This window comes from Anomaloglossus baeobatrachus, chromosome 9 (assembly GCF_048569485.1).
Source record: "Anomaloglossus baeobatrachus isolate aAnoBae1 chromosome 9, aAnoBae1.hap1, whole genome shotgun sequence".
In the NCBI taxonomy this organism is placed as follows: domain Eukaryota; kingdom Metazoa; phylum Chordata; class Amphibia; order Anura; family Aromobatidae; genus Anomaloglossus; species Anomaloglossus baeobatrachus.
The window spans coordinates 82,289,079-82,309,376 of record NC_134361.1 but is presented as its reverse complement, the minus strand read 5'-3'; the positions used below and the strand labels follow the sequence as shown (position 1 = coordinate 82,309,376).

Genomic DNA, 20,298 nt, shown 5'->3' with positions numbered 1-20,298 from the left:
GGCAGGGCACTACAGGGCAGCACATTACAGGACACTACAGGGCAGGACACTGCAGGGCAGCGCACTACAGGACACTACAGGACAAGACACTACAGGGCAGCACATTACAGGACACTACAGGACAGGACACTACAGGGCAGCACATTACAGGACACTACAGGACAGGACACTACAGGGCAGCACATTACAGGACACTACAGGGCAGGACACTGCAGGGCAGCGCACTACAGGACACTACAGGGCAGCACACTACACAGCAGATCACTACAGGACACTACAGGGCAGGACACTACAGGACACTACAGGGCAGGACACTACTGGGCACTACAGGGCAGGACACTACAGGGCAGCACATTACAGGACACTACAGGGCAGGACACTGCAGGGCAGCGCACTACAGGACACTACAGGGCAGCACACTACACGGCAGATCACTACAGGACACTACAGGGCAGGACACTACAGGGCAGGACACTACAGGGCACTACAGGGCAGGACACTACAGGGCAGCGCACTACAGGGCAGCGCACTACAGGACACTATAGGACACTACGGGGCAGGACACTACACGGCAGCACACTGCACGGCAGTACACTGCAGGGCAGCACACTACAGGGCAGCGCACTACAGGGCAGCGCACTACAGGGCAGGGCACTACAGGGCAGGGCACTACAGGGCAGCGCACTACAGGGCAGGGCACTACAGGGCAGGGCACTACATTACAGCATTGCAAATAACAGCCCAACATCAGGCTCTGCACCCCACACCACATCGGGCTCTGCACCCCATACCACATCAGGCTCTGCACCGCATGCACACACATCGGGCTGTGCACCGCATACACAAACATACATACACACACACACACACACACATCGGGCTGTGCACCGCATACACACACATACACACACACACACATCGGGCTGTGCACCGCATACACACACATACATACACACGCATACACACACACATTGGGCTGTGCAACACACACACACATACACACACACACACCACCCCATAGGGAATACATACTCACCCGTCCTCGGTCCCTGCCACTCCTGCACATTCGCGCGCTGTCTGTGCTCTAGACATATCAGCACAGTGGTGACGTCACCGCTGTGCTGAAGAGAGCTCAGACAGCGTGCAAGATGAGAAGCAGCGCTGCGCTGCTTCTCATCAGCACTTTCAAATGTACCGGCATCGGTGATCTGTGATGCCGGTATATTTGAATGTGTGATCCTGAGCAGGGGGGCCGGTGCTGGAGCTGACACCACGGCAGCCGCCGCCAGGCCCCGCCCCCAGGTCACGGACCCCCACAGCAGTGCAGGGGGAGGTGCGGGGGAATGTGTGGAAGGGTGCAGGGAAGGGGGCGGGGCTCATCACACTGTACCCGCCCAGCAGGGAGGCGACATGCTGTTTCCACATTTGCATGTCAACATGGTCCTGCCCATGTTGACATGAAATGACCGGAAACAGCAAAATCGCGGCAGGAGCGGTCACATGACCGCTCTGAGCCGGGGGAGAGGGGCTGACAGCAGGGCAGGTAAGTGTCTCTATCTACTTACCTGCCCCAATGTAGCCCAATAGGGAAATAATAAAAAAAAAGCAAATTAAGCCGGATAACCCCTTTAAAGAAATTGAAATATTTAATAAAATTATAGCGGTAATATACTATTTATTGGAAAAATGGCAATAAATTAGTAATTTTCTTACATTTTATTGTCGGACTGTGTGTGTGTAAAGGGACATATGAAATCATTATTATAATGTCCAAAAAGCATGCGTTTTGGTAGTCCAAAACGCATGTTTTCTGCACATAAAAAGCAGGTAAAACGCTGGAATTTGAAGGATTCTTGGTTTTTGTTGCCATTTCTCATTTACTTCAATGTGAGCAAAACACAGCCAAAATGGCAAAAACAATTGACATGCTCCTTCTTTGAACGCATGGTTTTTGCCACAAAATATGCAAATTAAACGCAGCGTTTAGAAATGCAAAGTGCGGTCTGAAAATCACCATTTTCCATTGACTTTGCTTTAAAATCAAAACGCATGCCTTTTGGCATGAAAAAGGTGCTTCTCAAAACGGACCTAAAAAGCACCTAAAACACTGGTGGAAATGCAAACTGCATTCTCACCCTTAGGGTTAGCGAGGGTGGACTCCCTGGATCACAGGGGGGACCCAGGTTTACCCTTTAGTGGGAGAGGCTAAGCGTCTGCCACAAAGAGGACGCCAGGTACAACTCCTGGGTAGTAACCGGGACTGTGGCAGCTGACCCCCAGGAAAGCAGAGGGACTCAGGTACAGAGACAAGAGCAGGCAGGCACAGGCAGGATGGCTGATGCAGACAGGAAAGGTGGGTACGGACAGGTATGGCAGGGACGGGCAGGTATGGTAAGGCAGACACAGGTACAGGTGTAGCCTATATCTGCAGTTTAATAGTGTTTTGGGATGTGACAGGTTCCCTTTAAACCCCTTCTTTATGACTGGCTTTAAATTGTTCCATGGTATATCTAATGCCATGGATTTTTTTTTTTATCCTTTTCCAGAGTGAATACGTTCAAATATGAGATTTCGTTTTCCCAGTTGATTAGTATAGATAGGTGACTAGGGATGATCGAATACCCTAATATTCGCTTCGCCAAATATCCAGCGAATACGTTACCGCTATTCGACTATTCGCAAATATTCGACGCCCAATGTAAGTCTATGGGAAACCAGAATAATGTCACGTTGGACCTAACGGCAAGCTGTGGTGACTGGGGAAAAGGCAGAAACAGTACGGGTGCAGTCTCTCTCTCTCTCTCTTTGGACCTCGTTTGGATTAGGCCGGACCTGCAGGCTGGAAAACGAGCGCCAGGAAATCAGAAATGAAACTGAAAGTATTGGAGCGGATGTAGTTTTATCCGTTGGATACCAAATGGTGCGAATAGCTTGTTATCCGTCGGATACTGAGTAGTGGCGAATACATTCGCTCATCCCTATTGGTGACATTAAAGAGATTATCAAAGTCGTGGAATTTTGGTTCATCGGGTTCAGCCGGAATTATAAAGTTTGGTTTGGGACCTGAACTTAACCTGAACTCCAATGGAAGTTACTAGTTGGGCAGTTCGGGTCGCCGCCTACATGCAGCAGGCAAGGTTTTTACTTTTTTTTGTTTCTTTGTGCACACTACATCCGATCACACTGTTGTTACCCCCAGTGTGAGCCATTCAAACACTGCAAGCGACTCGCACAGTGCTGAGCATCGAGCATACCTGAGTACATTGATGCTCGCACAACTGGTGTTCATACGTAAAGCACCATAACTCTGAATTCTATTTTTTTTTTTTTGTAAAATCTGTGTTTGGTAAGAACACCGAACCTTGGGTTCGCTCATCTCTAATTATAGTTGGCATTTTTGTTAATAAAATCCTTGCACATTCTATTATTAGAAGTACATGAAATTGTCCTACTTTGTGGTTGACAGCTATCTCTGTTTGCATAGTCCTGGAGGAGAGGCTGTCAGTCACTCACTAGCACTGCCTACTAGACTTCTAAGCATAGAATGAGCAGGGATTTTAATAAATATGTGACGCCCTGGCAAAACCAGGTAGTCACAGATGACTGTACCCCACACCAAGGGTACAGGAATCGCCTCCTCCTTGGGAATTAACAACACACATCCCATACATAGGAATACAGGTCACAAATCCTAGTCACCGTCTACCCCCATGACAGCCAGGACACACCAGTGGGCGGGACAAGGTGGATGGGAATGCCCACCTAGGGGTCTTGAGGTGACACGGGGAGGGAACCAGTAGTCTTTCAGTGGAGTTTTAGTTGAGTCTAGTTCAGAGGAGGTCGGAGTTTGGAGTGGAGCTGAGTGGAAGTTGCAGTCTTGAGCAGACAGAGTCAAACATTGAGGAGTCTGCAGTGTGGTCAGGGTTGGAGCCCTTGGACCACGGGAGAACCGACTAGGTGGCAGACGGCTTTGTAGGGCCACAGGCGATGGAGATCCGGTTGCGGGAGACCTGAAGTGGACCGGGGCAGGGTTGTAGCCCGCCGGTACCGACAACGGGAATCCGGTCCGGAGGCCATGCACAGGCGGGGGTACCTGGACCCTAGGACGAGGCAAGCTTCAAGCCCTTTGTTAATTGACCAGCGGGACAAGGTACCAGGCCTTGTTCCCGAAGAGAAAACCCAGATAGAGCAGACCGGCAGCCCAACGCGGGGGACAGGGTGTCCGCCAAGAACCCATTAAAGTCCCATGGGTCAGCGTCTGCGGGCAACGGCTCCCTCTGCGTCCAAATCTGCAGGGGAGTGGATTTCTCTCATTCCAGGTGGGGTTAATCCATACACCACAAGACACAAATGCAGGAGGAAGGGCCCCTACACTGTCAACCCGTGTGCGGGACCAGCACACCCCTCCAGAGGCAACCGGCATCGGGCCTTGGTTTACAATACAGACTTGGTGTGAATTCTTCCTAATTGTGAGTACACCGGTGTCATCCGGTCCAACCTGCTGACGGCGCCCCAGCCCTGCTCCTTACCCACACCTGGGCCCTGGGACTAAAACTTCCCCCTACCCGTGGAGGGGATACCACCTTGCTGTCCCCACGTCATCGGTCCCGGACGCCAGCCCCGAGAGGCCGCGGCGGTGCCACCATCCCATCACCGCAACCCATGAGTGGCGTCACAGACAATCTCCCCTGTAAATACCTCCCTTTTCCACTGTATGCGAGGATGGGCGGTTGCACGAGCCCCGGGTCCGGTCACCACTCGAGCCCAGGACACGATCCCAGATCCGAGCGCCACTCGAGCAGCCCCGGTTGCCGCCGCAGAGGCGGCACCCGTCCGCGACAAATACATATAGAATATTTTTCCAAAACTATAAATTATGCATTAGCTGCTCCTTCTGCCCTACAACGTGCTCTGGATACTGCTGGTCAAACAATTTGTTCAATGTAAAACAATTCAGAAGTTAGCCCAACTCAAATCATTGTTTCCTGATTGAAGCACTCTGCATTTTATTCTTGGGTTTCTTGGCATTAATTGGGTAGTTTTCTTGCTATCCTTCGATCTCTCTGTTACCTCACTGTTTGGAAGACATTTTAGAAGTTCTCTCACATCTTCATAGTCAAAAGGTGAGAAGAAAAACACAGCTATTTTATACTGGTCTATTTTGATAAGATCCAACAGTATCTGAAAAAGAAAGTTAAAAAAGAGAATGTAAATGTTTCACATTCCACGACAACATAAAAAGGTAAATTAATGAAATGTAGAGTTTAGTATTTAAATTGAACCTGTCAGGTGCAATATGCACCCAGAACCATGAGCAGTTCTGGGTGCATAGTGCTAATCCCTGCCTAACTGTCCCTGTATACACTAGCATAGATAAAGGGATCTTTAGAAAAAGTATTTCTAAAGATCTTTTATCATATGCTAATGAGCGCAGGGACTATTCACAATAGCGTTACTTTCCCTGGCTAGTTAGCCCCCTTAGCATGTTAGCACGCCTCTGTGGGTGTACTAACATGCTAATGAATGCGCAGCGTCAGAGGCATGGTCGCACTCACCTCTTGGCTGCCACAGCTGATTTTTGGCTCAGTGCACATGATCAGAATTCCCAGACTTCCAGTCATGTGTACTATGAAGCCGGGTGTACGCGGATGTAGAGCGCATGACCGGAAGTCCGGGGACGTTCTGATCTTGCTCACTGAGATGAAAACGAGCGGAGGCAGATGAGGTGAGTGCAACAAATGCCTCTGACACTACGCATTCATAAGCATGTAAGCAAGCCCACAGGGACGTGTTTACATGCTAAAGGGGCTGACTAGTCAAGGGAACTAACGCCCTTGCAACTAGTCCCTGTTTTCATTAGCATATGATAAAAGATCTTTAGAAATACTTTTTCTAAAGATCACTTTACCTAGGCTACTAGATACAGGGACGGTTAGGCAGGGATTAGCAATATGCACCCAGAACTACTTTAGGTTCTGGGTGCATATTGCACCTGATCTTTAAAGACAATGTCAGTAGATCGAACCATAGGGTCTGCATACATTGTGACACAGATATGCTGTCTGGCCACCTTACTGAATGCAAAGATACCAGGAGGAAATTAACTTGTAGAAAGATTGAGTGAGCCTGATCTGCACATATGCACTGCAGAGCAAGCTGTGAATCAAAGTGCAGAGGAGTGATTACAGCCATGCTCACAGTATAGTGACAGGTGACTGAAAGCCAGCGGTTCCCAGGAGGATATCAGTTAATTTCCTCTTGGTAGTCAAACTTTCAATAAGACTTCCAGGCAGCATTTTAACGCCATTTACCTGCAGATTGACTCTATATAACTAAATAGCATTTTTGCACGACAGGTTTCCTTAAAGATACGTTTGAGAATAACAGAGCACAGAACAAATCTTCTAGTGATTCATATTATGTAGACTGACAGACATAGAAATAGGCAATATGTGGGTAGACTTAGGACAATGATGTCAATGCATACTGTATATCAAATAACGTATTTCCCATTCTTGGTTGGTAGACTCTACCACTCTCTCTGGGAGGTGTAGACCTTTTACATCCTCCATGTTTTGGCAGGTATAGTCATTTTTCCCTTTAATCAATTTGCCCAATTCAACAATTCTTCTCCCATGAAAATTACAAACTTCAATGAGGTCTAAGGGGAAAACTTTTCTCCTTGTGGAGACTGACAAACAAATATGGCTGCCAGTGAGGAGTCTTATAGCTGCAATACGCCTCTGAAAAATATTTAAATTGTCTCTTCAGGGTGGAAGGAGACAAACACTAGTTCATCTAGGTTTGTCAGTCTCCGCAAGGAGAAAGGTTTTCTCCTTAGACCCCACTATAGCTTCTCTACAGCCAGATCAGATCTCATACTTTGCACTGATGAGGGGCAATCACCCCGAAACACCGTGTCTGCAAATTGAGGTTGTGATCTGGCATAAATCCAAAGTCATATGAAAAGGCTTATTAAAGAAGTCCCAGGAATTTCGAGCTCTATGGATTCCAAAGGTAGAAATGTTAAATGACCCCTCTCTGGGACTTCTAGTGTTAAAGGGTCACTTTTGACTTGTAGGATTGTTACCTCCAATAGGTGGCACTAAAATTCGTCTCCTTCCTCCCTGAAGAGACAATTTGAAACTTCAATGAGTGATTTCAATATCCACATTGATGATTAATTGTCTCTTTTATGCTATTCTTCCTTCCATCCTCCCTACCACTCCTCACCAACACATTAAAGTGTAAACTAAAGGTTATGTTCACACGTTACAAACGTTTTTCACTGAGGATTTTGTTACAAATCTGCAAAGAATCCGCAGTCATAATCTGCATTGGTTAATTGCGTATTTCATTGCGCATATGGCTGCAGATTTCATCCGACTCCATTTATTGAACTGGTTAAAAAGGCATAATAATAAGAATACTGGAATTGGAAATCACCATTTCATTTTTGTGCAGATTTTTTCTGTAATATATTACTGAGACTTTGAAAAACCCATTTACTTGTTTTTTATTGCTTGGGGTGCGGAATCCGCATTGCAAATTCACAACAGTTGCGCTATTTTGGACATTGTTTTGATGTCACCCCGTCTGCTGTGTTTGGGACTTACTTCATCAACTCCTTTTTTCCACTATAGCATCATCAAGTTTTTTTCTGTCTTCTCTATCCTGTTACCCCAAAACCAACCTGCTTCATGCTATTGAACTAAACGAAATACAACAACCTATAGTTTCTCTTTCTTGCCCTAATCTGACCAAGAACAACTATGACCATAAACCTAAATGCACTTCCGACTATTTTGCACCTACTGCTCTCTATATATTTCCAGATGCTGTAGATTCCCTGGTCTACGATAGTTTGGGTGGAACTACATTGGGCATAATGATCACGTAATAACTTCATAATAACCATCATTCTTTATTGTAACATTTCACTTACTCACATTTATAAACTGATCTGGAGTTCTGCCTATTGAGTGAAAAAATGGTCCGTCATCACTTTTGGGTCCTCCGGTAGTGTCTGAGTTGGTAAACGTTATGAAATCAAGAGGATATTTCTGGGAAACAAACAATTAAAAATATTTTTTTCAGAGTTATGTATAATACTGATAACACACCTCTTCCTTATCTAAGACCATTCTTACAGACATTAGTAGTTTATAGAATTTGGCATGTAGCGTGTTGTTATGAATGTACAGTTACAGCATATGTTACAGTGATTTTGCCTTACAATATTAAGATCTTGGGTTCCAGAACTCCATTAACAAATGGATAGAGTAAATAGCTTTATATGAATATTGTATGTGTGTGTCTAAAATAGGAAAATTAGATTGTAAGCACCACCGGAGACAGACACTGATATGAGTGGTACTTGTATCAGTAATCGCACTGTGGCTTCCAAACTTGTCGGTTCAAGGGCAGGCAGTGACCGCAATTATGCGAGTATGCGGCCACATTCCGACTTGATTTGCGCAGCTGTGCTCATTTCATTTGTATTGAGCAAGGCCACATTAGTCTAGCCAAAATGTGCCAGCTTTTGCCGAATCCAAAGATTTTTAATAGTGTGTGGTATGCACACTGTGAGGATTCAGAAGTCTGCAGTCACACAGAATACATGTATTGCAGCGCATTTGGTGTGCTTTGGATCATGAGCTGTTCCAAGCCTTCTCAATACTTTTTACTTCACATTTTTTTGAGTCCCCAAGCTCACCACTATGCTCTTTTTTTTGCAGAATATACCAAAATGTTGATTTGGCCACGCTTAACATTTCTGCTATCTCTCTGATGGATTTCTTCTTTATTTTCAGCAAAATGATGGTCTCTATTCCCTTCCATTGAGAGTTCCATTGTGGGTTCACAGCACTAGTTTTCAAATGCAAATGCCGTACCTGGAATCAGCTCCAGACCTTTTACCTGACTAATTGCTGATGAAGTAATAAGAGAATAGCCTAAGCAGCCCATTAAAGATCTTTTGAGATAATTGTGCAATTACTTTTGGCCTTCTGAAAAAACGGCAGCTGCATATTAAAGATCTGGACTTCCTAAACCCTTACTCTATTTAGGATGTGAATACTGTCAAATGAAAGCTGAGAGTCTGAACTTTAAGCACACATTGATAATACAACTGTATCTTGAATATGTTTTGGTAAACAGCTAAAATGCAAAAACTTGTATCACTCTCCACATACAGTGCTGGCCAAAAGTATTGGCACCCCTGCAACTCTGTCAGATAATACTCAGTTTCTTCTTGAAAATTATTGCAATCACAAATTCTTTGGTATTATTATCTTCAATTATTTTGCTTGCAATTAAAAAACACAAAAGAGAATGAAACAAAAATCAAATTATTGATCATTTCACACAAAACTCCATAAATGGGCCAGTCAAAAGTATTGGCACCCTTAGCCTAAGGGGTACTTTGCACACTGCGACATCGCTAGCCAATGGTAGCGATGCCGAGTGCGATAGTACCCGCCCCCGTCGAACATACGATATCTTATGATAGCTGCCGTAGCGAACATTATCGTTACGGCAGCTTCACACGCACTTACCTGCCCTGCGACGTCGCTCTGGCCAGCGACCCGCCTCCTTCCTAAGGGGGCGGGTCGTGCGGCGTCACATCGACGGCAGGCGGCCAATAGAAGCGGAGGGGTGGAGATGAGCGGTATGTAAGCATTCCGCCCACCTCCTTCCACATAGCCGGTGGAGGCAGGTAAGGAGAAGTTCCTCGCTCCTGCGGCTTCATACACAGCGATGTGTGCTGCCGCAGGAACGAGGAACAGCATCGTACCTGTCGCTGCAGCGAAATTATGAAAATGACTAACACTACACAGATCACCGATTTACAATGCTTTTGCGATCGTTTATCGGTGCATCTAGGCTTTACACGTTGCAACTTCGTTACTGGCGCCGGATGTGCGTCACGATGTCGCAACGTACAAAGTACCCCTAATACTTGGTTGCACAACCTTTAGCCAAAATAACTGCGAACAACCGCTTTCGGTAACCATCAATGAGTTTCTTACAATGCTCTGCTGGAATTTTAGACCATTCTTCTGTGGCAAACTGCTCCATGTCAGGATTTGAAGGGTGCCTTCTCCAAACTGCCATTTTGAGATCTCTCCACAGGTGTTCTATGGGATTCAGGTCTGGACTCATTTCTGGCCACTTTAGTAGTCTCCAGTGCTTTCTATCAAACCATTTTCTAGTGCTTTTTGAAGTGTGTTTTGGGTCATTGTCCTGCTGGAAGACCCATGACCTCTGAGGAAGACCCAGCTTTCTCACACTGGGCCCTACATTATGCTGCAAAATTTGTTGGTAGTCTTCTGACTTCATAATGCCATGCCACGGTCAAACAGTCCAGTGCCAGAGGCAGCAAAGCAACCCCAAAACATCAGGGAACTTCCGCCATGTTTGACTGTAGGGACCGTGTTCTTTTCTTTGAATGCCTCTTTTTTTTCCTGTAAACTATGTTGATGGCTTTTCCCAAAAAGCTCTACTTTTGTCTCATCTGACCAGAGAACATTGTTCCAAAATGTTTTAGGCTTTCTCAGGTACGTTTTGGCAAACTCCAGCCTGGCCTTTTTATGTCTCTGGGTAAGAAGTGGGGTCTTCCTGGGTATCCTACCATACAGTCCCTTTTCATTCAGACGCCGACGGATAGTACGGGTTGACACTGTTGTACCCTCGGACTGCAGGGCAGCTTGAACTTGTTTGGATGTTAGTCGAGGTTCTTTATCCACCATCCGCACAATCTTGCGTTGAAATCTCTCATCAATTTTTCTTTTCCTTCCACATCTAGGGAGGTTATCAACAGTGCCATAGGTTTTAAACTTCTTGATGACACTGCGCACCGTAGACACAGGAACTTTCAGGTCTTTGGAGATGGACTTGTAGCCTTGGGATTGCTCATGCTTCCTCACAATTTGGATTCTCAAGTCCTCAGACAGTTCTTTGGTCTTCTTTCTTTTCTCCATGCTCAATGTGGTACACACAAGGACACAGGACAGAGGTTGAGTCAACTTTAATCCATGTCAACTGGCTGCAAGTGTGATTTAGTTATTGCCAACACCTGTTAGGTGCCACAGGTAAGTTACAGGTGCTGTTAATTACACAAATTAGAGAAGCATCACATGATTTTTCAAACAGTGCCAATACTTTTGTCCACCCCCTTTTTTATGTTTGGTGTGGAATTATACCCAATTTGGCTTTATGGCAATTTTTTTTTTTCATTGAAGACAAATTAAATGAAGATAATAATACCAAAGAATTTGTGATTGCAATCATTTTCAAGAAGAAACTGAGTATTATCTGACAGAATTGCAGGGGTGCCAATACTTTTGGCCAGCACTGTATTTTTGGACCTACTGTAACTGTAATTGCTAACATTAGATGGATAAGGGAAAAAAACAAAGAATATAATAAGGAGCGCTATTTTTGCTTCATCGATTACAGCAAAGTCTTTGAATGTGTTGATCACCGGAAACTTTGGAATACCATAAAGGATATAGGTGTGCCGAACCATCTGATCAGCCTCATTAGGAGCTTTTACATCAACCAAAAAGCAACAGTCTGAATGGAACATGGCGACACACCATGGTTCAAAGTAGAGTGAGGCGTACTACATGTCTGCATTCTGTCACCATTTTTCTTCAATTTATATGCAGAAGCTATTTCCAGAATGGCTGGACTTGCCGAAAAAGAAAAAGGAATCAAAATTGCAGGATGTATCATCAACAATCTTAAATACGCAGATGACACAATATTTATAGCAAGCATGAATGGAATGAAGGAATTATTTTGCAGTGTCAAGATGGAAAGCTCAAACATGGGACTTCTACTCAATACCAAGAAGACAAAGATATTGACTACTGCCATGTACAACAGGGGCACATTTGAGATGGATGGCGACAAACTAATCACCATGATGTTTCTATTTTTTCTTCAACTAAATTCATAACTACATAGACACAAAGACTAATAATAATTTCAATCCAAAATGATATGTTTTCTAGTAAGAAATAAAAAAAATAGTGTTACCTGGCATATTTCTTTATATATTAATTTAAAGTCTTCAACTCGTCTTTTAGTATTCCAGAGGACGGTGTCTGGTGTACTCTCATCATAAACAGAAATCTCATATTCAATTTCTTTTTCAACAAGACACTAAATAAATGCAGAAATAAATGTTATATATTTTTATATACTAATATTACATTAATAATCAGTAAAAAAAAGTTGTAATAGATCATTGCATTTTAAACTACTCTGGATTTATTTAAAAAAATGCTAAAGATGTAAACACAACTTTAATATGTGATCTGTTTATAAATGAAAAAAATTAAACAAAGCTGTAAAAATAAATTATTTTTCACAGCGAGGCAGTGCGACTAGCGTATACCAACTATCTGACAGACAGGTCTATCACGGCAAAAGATAGGTGGATGGCGGCCAAGAGAGACTTTGACGAGTGGGCAAAAAAAAAAGGAACAACTATTCTGGTCACATAAAGAGGTGGATCTTCATAGATTTGGGAATAAGGCGGGGAGGATGTTGGCAAATTTAGCAAGGGGCAACAGAAAGATGACGGTAATCTCTAAAATGAAAATAAAGGGTGGAGGGGTGACATCGGATCCCAAGGAAATTAATAAGGTCTTGGAAGAATATTACAGAAAGTTGTACGGGCCAGGACATAACGACATGACTGAGGAGGCGGAGTGGCTAAGGCAAGCCCAATTATCTAGCTTAACGGAGGAGGAACTGGAAGTCTTAAACGCAGATATCACAGAGGAGGAGGTTTCAAAAACAATTGGGGAACTTAGTACTGATAAGGCTCCAGGGCCCGATGGTTTCAACAGCGAATTTTATAAAGTCCTCAAGGATCTGATTTCTCCGGATCTAACTTCAGTCTTTAACGCAATTCTGGGGGGAACAGAAATCCCTAAAAATGCCAATATAGCATACATTAAATTAATACCCAAGGGAACCAAGGACCTGGACGACCCTTCGAGTTATCGGCCCATCTCGCTCATCAACCAGGACTTAAAAATAATGTCTAAAATCATGGCGGACAGATTGGCCACGGTCTTACCTAGGTTAATTTCAGAACATCAGGTAGGGTTCATAAAAGGGAGAAATGCGGTGACCAACATTAGGAAGACGATTCTAGTGGTAGACGCAGTGAGATTGGGGCGCACGAAGGGGGGGGTAAGTCCTGCATTAGTCACACTCGACGCCGAGAAAGCGTTCGACAATGTAAACTGGGGCTGGTTAGACAAGGTGATGGAGGCCGCGGGGATCTTAGGTAAGATGAGACTCTATATTAACAGTCTATATGCCAACTCAGGAGCAAGGATCCACACCCCGGGTTTTTTGTCCGACGTGTTCCCCCTGAAGAAAGGGACGAGACAAGGATGCCCGCTATCCCCATTGTTATTTAACCTGGCAATTGAACCCCTATCAAGAGTGCTGCAGGGTCATAATAGTTTTAAAGGGATCAACATAAGGGGTACAGAAATGAAGATAGCGCTTTTTGCTGATGACGTGATTCTATTTATGGGGGATCCTGGTGCGGACCTGCCCCGGACACTTAGCATGATAGAAAAATTTGGCACCTTTTCAGGTTTTAAATTAAATAAAAAGAAATGTGAGCTGCTATTCCTGAGCGGGGACCAAGGGCCAGCTGGGGGTATCTTAAGCGATGGGCATGTGAATGGAATTCCGGTAGCACAAACATCAGTCAAATACCTGGGAGTACATGTAGGAAGGACGGTGCAATCAATTTATAAAATGAACTATGGTCCACTGATCAGAAAAATCATAAATCAATTGAAGGGCTGGAAGGGACTACCCCTGCCATTACTGGCAAGATGTCACCTCATAAAAATGATGAGCTTCCCTAGACTGCTGTACCCCTTCCAAACGATTCCATTATTGTTAACACTAAGGGATGTCAACAGACTGAACTCAGCGTATGCAGATTTTATTTGGAGGGGAAGGAAACCCAGAATAAAGCTGCGCACGCTGATGAAGTCTGTGGAGGAGGGAGGGATAAATTTTCCGGACGTCAGAGGGTATAACGTAGTGTGCATCATGAGACACGTGATCGATTGGCTGAGAGGAACGAGTAGGCACTCGGATTATGGTATGGAACTCAAGTACGTTGAGCCATGGGATCTGACGTCTATTCTTCACTCCCCATTGTCCAAGGTTGAAGGTCACATAAGAAACTCCGTTATATTCCGAGACACCATGTTGGCCTGGAGATTGGTAAGACGGAAATTGGGACTTTCATGGAAGGTATCAAAATACCTAAATCCTTGGGCATCACCAAACTTCCCCCAGGGGAGAGAGAATAGACTATTCCTCAAATGGAAAGAGAAGGGCGTTAGGAGAATGACAGATGTAATGAATGTGGAAGAGAGAAGGTGGATGACAGGTCGGGAAGTGCTTGATAAATACAACCTCAATGGCTTCCACATTATTCAGTACGAACAATTGAAACATGGAATAATGAGAGAGCTGGGTGAGATTGGTAGGGAACTGAACAAGAGTATGATTGACGAGCTTATGGAAGGCAATGTAGCAAATTTAAATGTCTCTCGAATATACCGAACATTTAGAGGTGTGCTAATATCCCGGGAAGATAGTCGTACACTTTTAGCATGGAAAAAACAACTGAAAGGGCAAGAAGTGGTGGAGGTCATATTGAAAGGATGGGTTCAGATGCGGAAACAAGTCACCAATGAGAGCTGGAGAGACACCCAATTTAGGATATTACACAGGGCAGTTTTGGGTTTCAACATACCGGGCAGGGAGGCACGGTGCCCTAAGTGCCATAAAGAAAAAACAGACATGCTACATGGCCTGTGGGAATGCAGGATGATAAAGAGGTTCTGGAATCAAGTCGGAACACTAGCCCAGACAACATGGAAAATTTCCTGCAAACCAGAGCTAATGGTGTGGATTTTTCACTTCTTTGAGGGCGGAGTGAGAGGGGGACTGAATTCTCGGGACAAAAAGACATTTGCAATCATACATGATATAGCTATGATAGCTAAAAGGTGCATCCTAAAGCACTGGATACAGGAGGAGGCTCCATCCACAGGGGAAGTCATCGGGGAATTACATAATCTTTTGAGGATGGAGAAACTAGAAGCAGAAAGGGACAAAGACAATAAGACTACCAAGTTTTTTAGTAGGTGGAAAACTTTTATTGAAGTTTATCTTAAACAGGAAGAAATAGATCATTTAGTGGCACCTTTTAGGAATACGGAGTGGTACCTTCTGAGTGAAATCCAGGGCAGCTTGGGAAAATTGAGGATTACTTAGCGGGGACTAAGGTGAAGGACAAGGGTAAGATGGTATGACATGACCAAGGCACGGCGTCAACAGTAGAAATATTAAAGAGTGGCACAGGGGCTCAAGGGTTTGTTTCATGTAAGTTAAGTTTGGATTCTATAATTTTGACTTATTTAATGTCAATGTAACCTGATAATACTTCGTATGATACGATATTGTGTAGAATATGTAAAATCAATAAAAACTGTTTGGAAAAAAAATAAATTATTGATTTTGACAGGCTTTAAAATATATCTCCAATAATAGGATTTTATGACTTTTAAATAAATTTGACAACTGGGTTAAAATAATAGAAAAGTACCGTTCTCACATTTCAAAATGCCTACCACACTTGCAGCTTATATTCCCAGTCCTGTGTCAAAAACTGGCTGAAGGGGTCATGTGTTTGCAAGTCAAGACGGTTCTAATGCCCTTACAATGTCACCATGCTTTCCTGCGCTTCTGTTACGTCCCCACCGGAGTCCGCTCCAGCGACTTCTACATCGATCACCAGGCGACGCCGTATCCCTGCCATGGATAGTGCTGGTGATGGGAGAGGAGATGTTGCCAGCGGCGCCGGTGGGGGCAAGCTCCGCTCATCCACTGTGCTGGGTTTCCTTGGGATCAGCAGTACCACTGGCTGACTGTAGGTGGCATGTGTCTTCCAGCTGAAGTACCATCATTGCTACAACCAATGGGAAGACACCACACCCTTCTTATTTCCCCTCCTGTCTGCTGACCACTGCCAGAGATAGTTCTGATATTCTGGCTCCTGTTCTGTTTGATTATTCTGGTGTTCTGACTCCTGCTTGGTTCCTGACTACCCTTCTGCCTGCTGTTTATGTACCTCGCTGCCCAATCCGGATTTGACCTCTGCTTTGTGTTCTGTTTACGTCCTTGCCTGCCGATACTGTCCCTGTTTTGCAATTCCTGGTTTGACCCTGCCTGATGACTACTCTCATTGGACTGCAACCTTCCACAGGTAGGGATCACCTTGGGCCCTGTGTAATTCCAAATCCCTGTATAGGGGTTAAAGGGTTTCAGGGTTCTGGGGGTCCTGCTTGGTGAGTGGATTCTCTCTATCCTGTCCATTACAGCCCGTCTGAGTCTGTGGATCCAGGCAGGCGTTACAGCTTCCCTCCCGGCTGGAATGCCGGCACTCTCACCTTCCCAGCTGCGCTGCTCTGTCCCTGCTCCCTGCTGCTGTCTCCCGCACAGGCCTCCTGGGAGTGTCTTGATGTGCACAAACACCCCCTTTTTCTTAAAGGGCCAGTGTGCCCTAACCTGGAAGTACCTCTCAGTCTATTGCTGAGAGGCATCAGGGGATTAAGGCACCCTTCTCTTATGGGAGGTGCCTGGGCAACGTGTTCTATATGTTGCTAGTTCTTAGGAACCTTGGTGCAGCTGCTGCTGTTACAGTGCTGTATAACTGATTTATATATTTATATCTGTGTTACAATACATGTCAAGTCCGCTGCTACAGCAGCTTTCCATATCAACTGCTGCCGTAATCCATCCAGACCGGCTGCACCTATGAAACCAGCCACTGCTGCTGCTCTTATTATCAGAGACTGTTGTGTCCATACCTGTGATTCCAACTGCAGAGGTACAGAGATTCCCTACAGCTGCCCTTGTCAACCTACCAATGTGTCAGCCTATCTCCACCATCTATGGCTTTAGTAAAGACTCGATAGCATTTCAGGTACACTCCTCCAGGTCAGTGATCGGTACCTAGGTCCTGTGGATCCACTAACTCCTTGCTAACCCCGTGAGCATTACAACTGTATGTTGATGTAAATAAGAGCCGATGGGGATTGAAAATGGTGATGTGGGCATTTTAGAAGGCAAGTATTGTATCCTTTGTCATTTGGAGACTCCTGACCTATTTTTACAAAAGCTTGGAGCAGATAAATTCGTAGCTGGCAATAGATGCCACATCCCATGCCACATAAAGCAACAATTTTTTAATGTTTCAAATACCTCAGAAACTTTGGCATTCCAGTTATTCTGTTTCCACATCTGAAGAGTAGTGTCAATAATGGATATAGTTGACATCTTACCATCTTCATAGTCATCATCAGAGTCCTCACCGTCATCATCGGAGCCCCCATTGTAATCACAGGCGTCCTGGATAAAAATGAATAAAGACATACTCGTAACACTCTCTACAGCAGTGCTAAAGCCACAATATATAACCCACAGAACTGTTTATTGTAGAGGTATATCCAAGTTGTAAAGCTCAAACCAGGACTACATATACAACCTCCTAGTTTACATAAGGAGACAAAGTAAAAAGCCACAATGCCATTGTTAATATGTTTAATAAAATAAAAAGATAAAAAGCATAAAAAAGCTACTACATTAATAAAAACCATAGTGAACACTTACACAAACATATAATAAAGTAAGCCCAAAAAATCCTGAAAGAGAAATGAAGGGGTAATGAGGGGCATCAGACACACCTCCATATGCCAACAACAGTTACAAAATTTTAACTTCAAGGGACTATAGCATGTGAAGAACACGACAAATCCCATGATATTCCATATGTAGAAATAACTAATCCATAAGCATTCACGCAACAACCCCTACAGACCTCCTACCAACCTAGTGTGCCAATAGTAACTACAAACCAACACACAAGATAGGGCTTTTCTATCGCTTTGTGGACATCATATTAGTCCAACAGCAAAGAAAATGTATTAAAAACTTAATTCTTTTCGAATTTGTGGGAGTTTTCTAATGGCTAGAAAAACCTAATGAAATGCAAAACTGAGCATCGTAGCACAAATTTAAAGGGGTATTAACACCTCCAATATCTTATCCTAATATGTAGTAGGTGCACTAATAATAATATTAGCAAATACCTTTAATTAGAAATGTAGTATAGTTTTCCTGATTTAGCAATGTCTCTTTCCTCATGTGCAGGGCATTGCAGCTTAGGTATCCATGGTTACAATCAGGAGCGACTAACAAACTGTCAATATATGAGTGGATGTAAGCATGGATACTTAAGCTGCAATGCCCTGCACATGAAGTAAGAGACATAGCTTATCAGCAAAACTATACTACATTTCTAACTAAAAATATTTGCAATTATTGCAATAATTATTTTTATTATTACACCTGCTACATATTGGGATAGGATCTTGAAGATGAGAATAACCTTTTAAAGGGAATGCAAAGTCAGTAAAGATGGGCTGATCTATTGGCCAGGTCAGTGCTCTGTGACCGCTGGACAAAAACCTCGTGAATCTCTTAACTCCCCAGATCCTCAGCACGCTCGCGCAACATCATCATTGCAGTGCAAAACACAAATGACATCGCTCCACCCTTGCTAATCAAAATCCACACAGAGTGTCACAAGTGTCAGTAGCATGAGGCTATTCTTCAGCCATAGTGGCAACCTATTTCCTTGACAAGGAGAACTGGACTTGGAGTCGCAGAAAGTGACGAAACAACTTTTAGGGACACTACTGAGATGTGGAGCTGGGTGGTGGTGAAATAACAGGGACTAATGAGGACAGGATCGACTAGGTTGAAAGCAGTGGAGGGACTATTGGTGGTGATGATTTGTATTTAGCAACAAATGTCCGAACAGATGTGTACCCGCTATTCCCTGTATGCTGTGTTTGTAATTTAAGTAAAAGACTGTGTTTTAAGAAACGGCGGTCTCCATCTGTGTTTTAGTTAACATCTGGTCCTGGCCAGCCAAAGCCATCGGCAGCATGTGGGCTGCACGGGCGAATTGCCCTCATGACACATGTCCACACACCCAGCAAGGACCACCCATTTTTCCTGTGGTGTGCTGGGGCCCGAGAGAACAGCAATTCACCGATGAGTACCGGCCTGTGCCATGCTATAATGTCACAGCTGACTCTTCCCCTCTCACAATGACCTTGCACATGCTCATTAAATGTTTTAATACAAAAGATAGGGCCTGAGTCTGTTCATTGCTGCTAATTTACATGTGAATTTCCTGAAAGAACATGAAGTATGACTCTAGGATAGCCACCATGGCTAGTGTAAATGCGTCTATAGTGCGATCATGAAATTAATAATTGAAATTATTTATTTAATACATTTAATATAAAAATCCTTTAACGGTACTGATGATACATTCCCTTAAGTACATTCATCATCGGACTGGGACACTGGACAATGTCTCCGGTGGACCCCCAAGCATAACGTAGAGGGGGCCTGCCAATAACTGGTCCACAGAAGTAAAAAAACGACTGCCCAGGCTTTAAACTAACAAGAGGACACCACTTGGGAATGAAAGCATGGTGAGTACCGGTATGTGTTGTTTTTATTTTCTATGGGTTATATTTTTACATGTGCTGATATATAGGAGGCTATGTGAAGCCTCCTACTTTGTAAAGGGTGCTACATGGAAGGTAATACTATCTACAGTTAGCTACAGTATAACAGGGATAACAGCTAATAGATATTTGCATATAGCTGTAGAGTGGACTCCAAGAGTCAATTACCCCTGTAATATAAACTAGAAAAACTTGCCAGCACTTCCTAATCTTATAGTCTGAACTGGTGCACACTGATCATGACATACAATATTCAAAAATAGCCATTGCACTCAAGTAAAGGGAAGGACAAAAAAACAAGAATGTTGATGGTGAATATTGGAATGTGAATACGCATTACTGCTAAGAAAACAAGAAAATATTTTTGAAAACTATGAGTTACTTGTAACTCTCATCTGGGTCCTACTCTAAATGCTATGCCTCTCTTGTCCAAACTGAAATATTATATGGGCTAGAATAGAACCTGCAAAAGGAAAATTAAAAATACCTGAAATAACTGGGAGAATTTGGCTACCTTTATTTGCTAAATAATACTTCAGTTTGGATAAGAGACGCATAGCATTTAGAGTAGGACCCAGATGAGAGTTACACCTTGATGTTGGTAACTGGGCACAAGTAAATTTATTTGCTA

At 43.9% G+C, this 20,298-nt stretch overlaps 1 protein-coding gene across 1 annotated transcript in view; it reads right to left on the bottom strand.

Moving 5' to 3' along the window:
• Nucleotides 1–20,298, bottom strand: part of LOC142250494 (uncharacterized) — an 83,407-nt gene that overhangs the window by 30,571 nt on the left and 32,538 nt on the right. Inside the window, exons 8-11 of the mRNA XM_075322678.1 lie at nt 17,326–17,472; nt 12,046–12,171; nt 7,950–8,063; nt 5,071–5,181 (exon numbers count right to left, since the gene is read on the bottom strand). Coding sequence (XP_075178793.1) covers nt 5,071–5,181; nt 7,950–8,063; nt 12,046–12,171; nt 17,326–17,472 — 498 coding nt within the window. The remainder of the gene's footprint in view (nt 1–5,070; nt 5,182–7,949; nt 8,064–12,045; nt 12,172–17,325; nt 17,473–20,298) is intronic.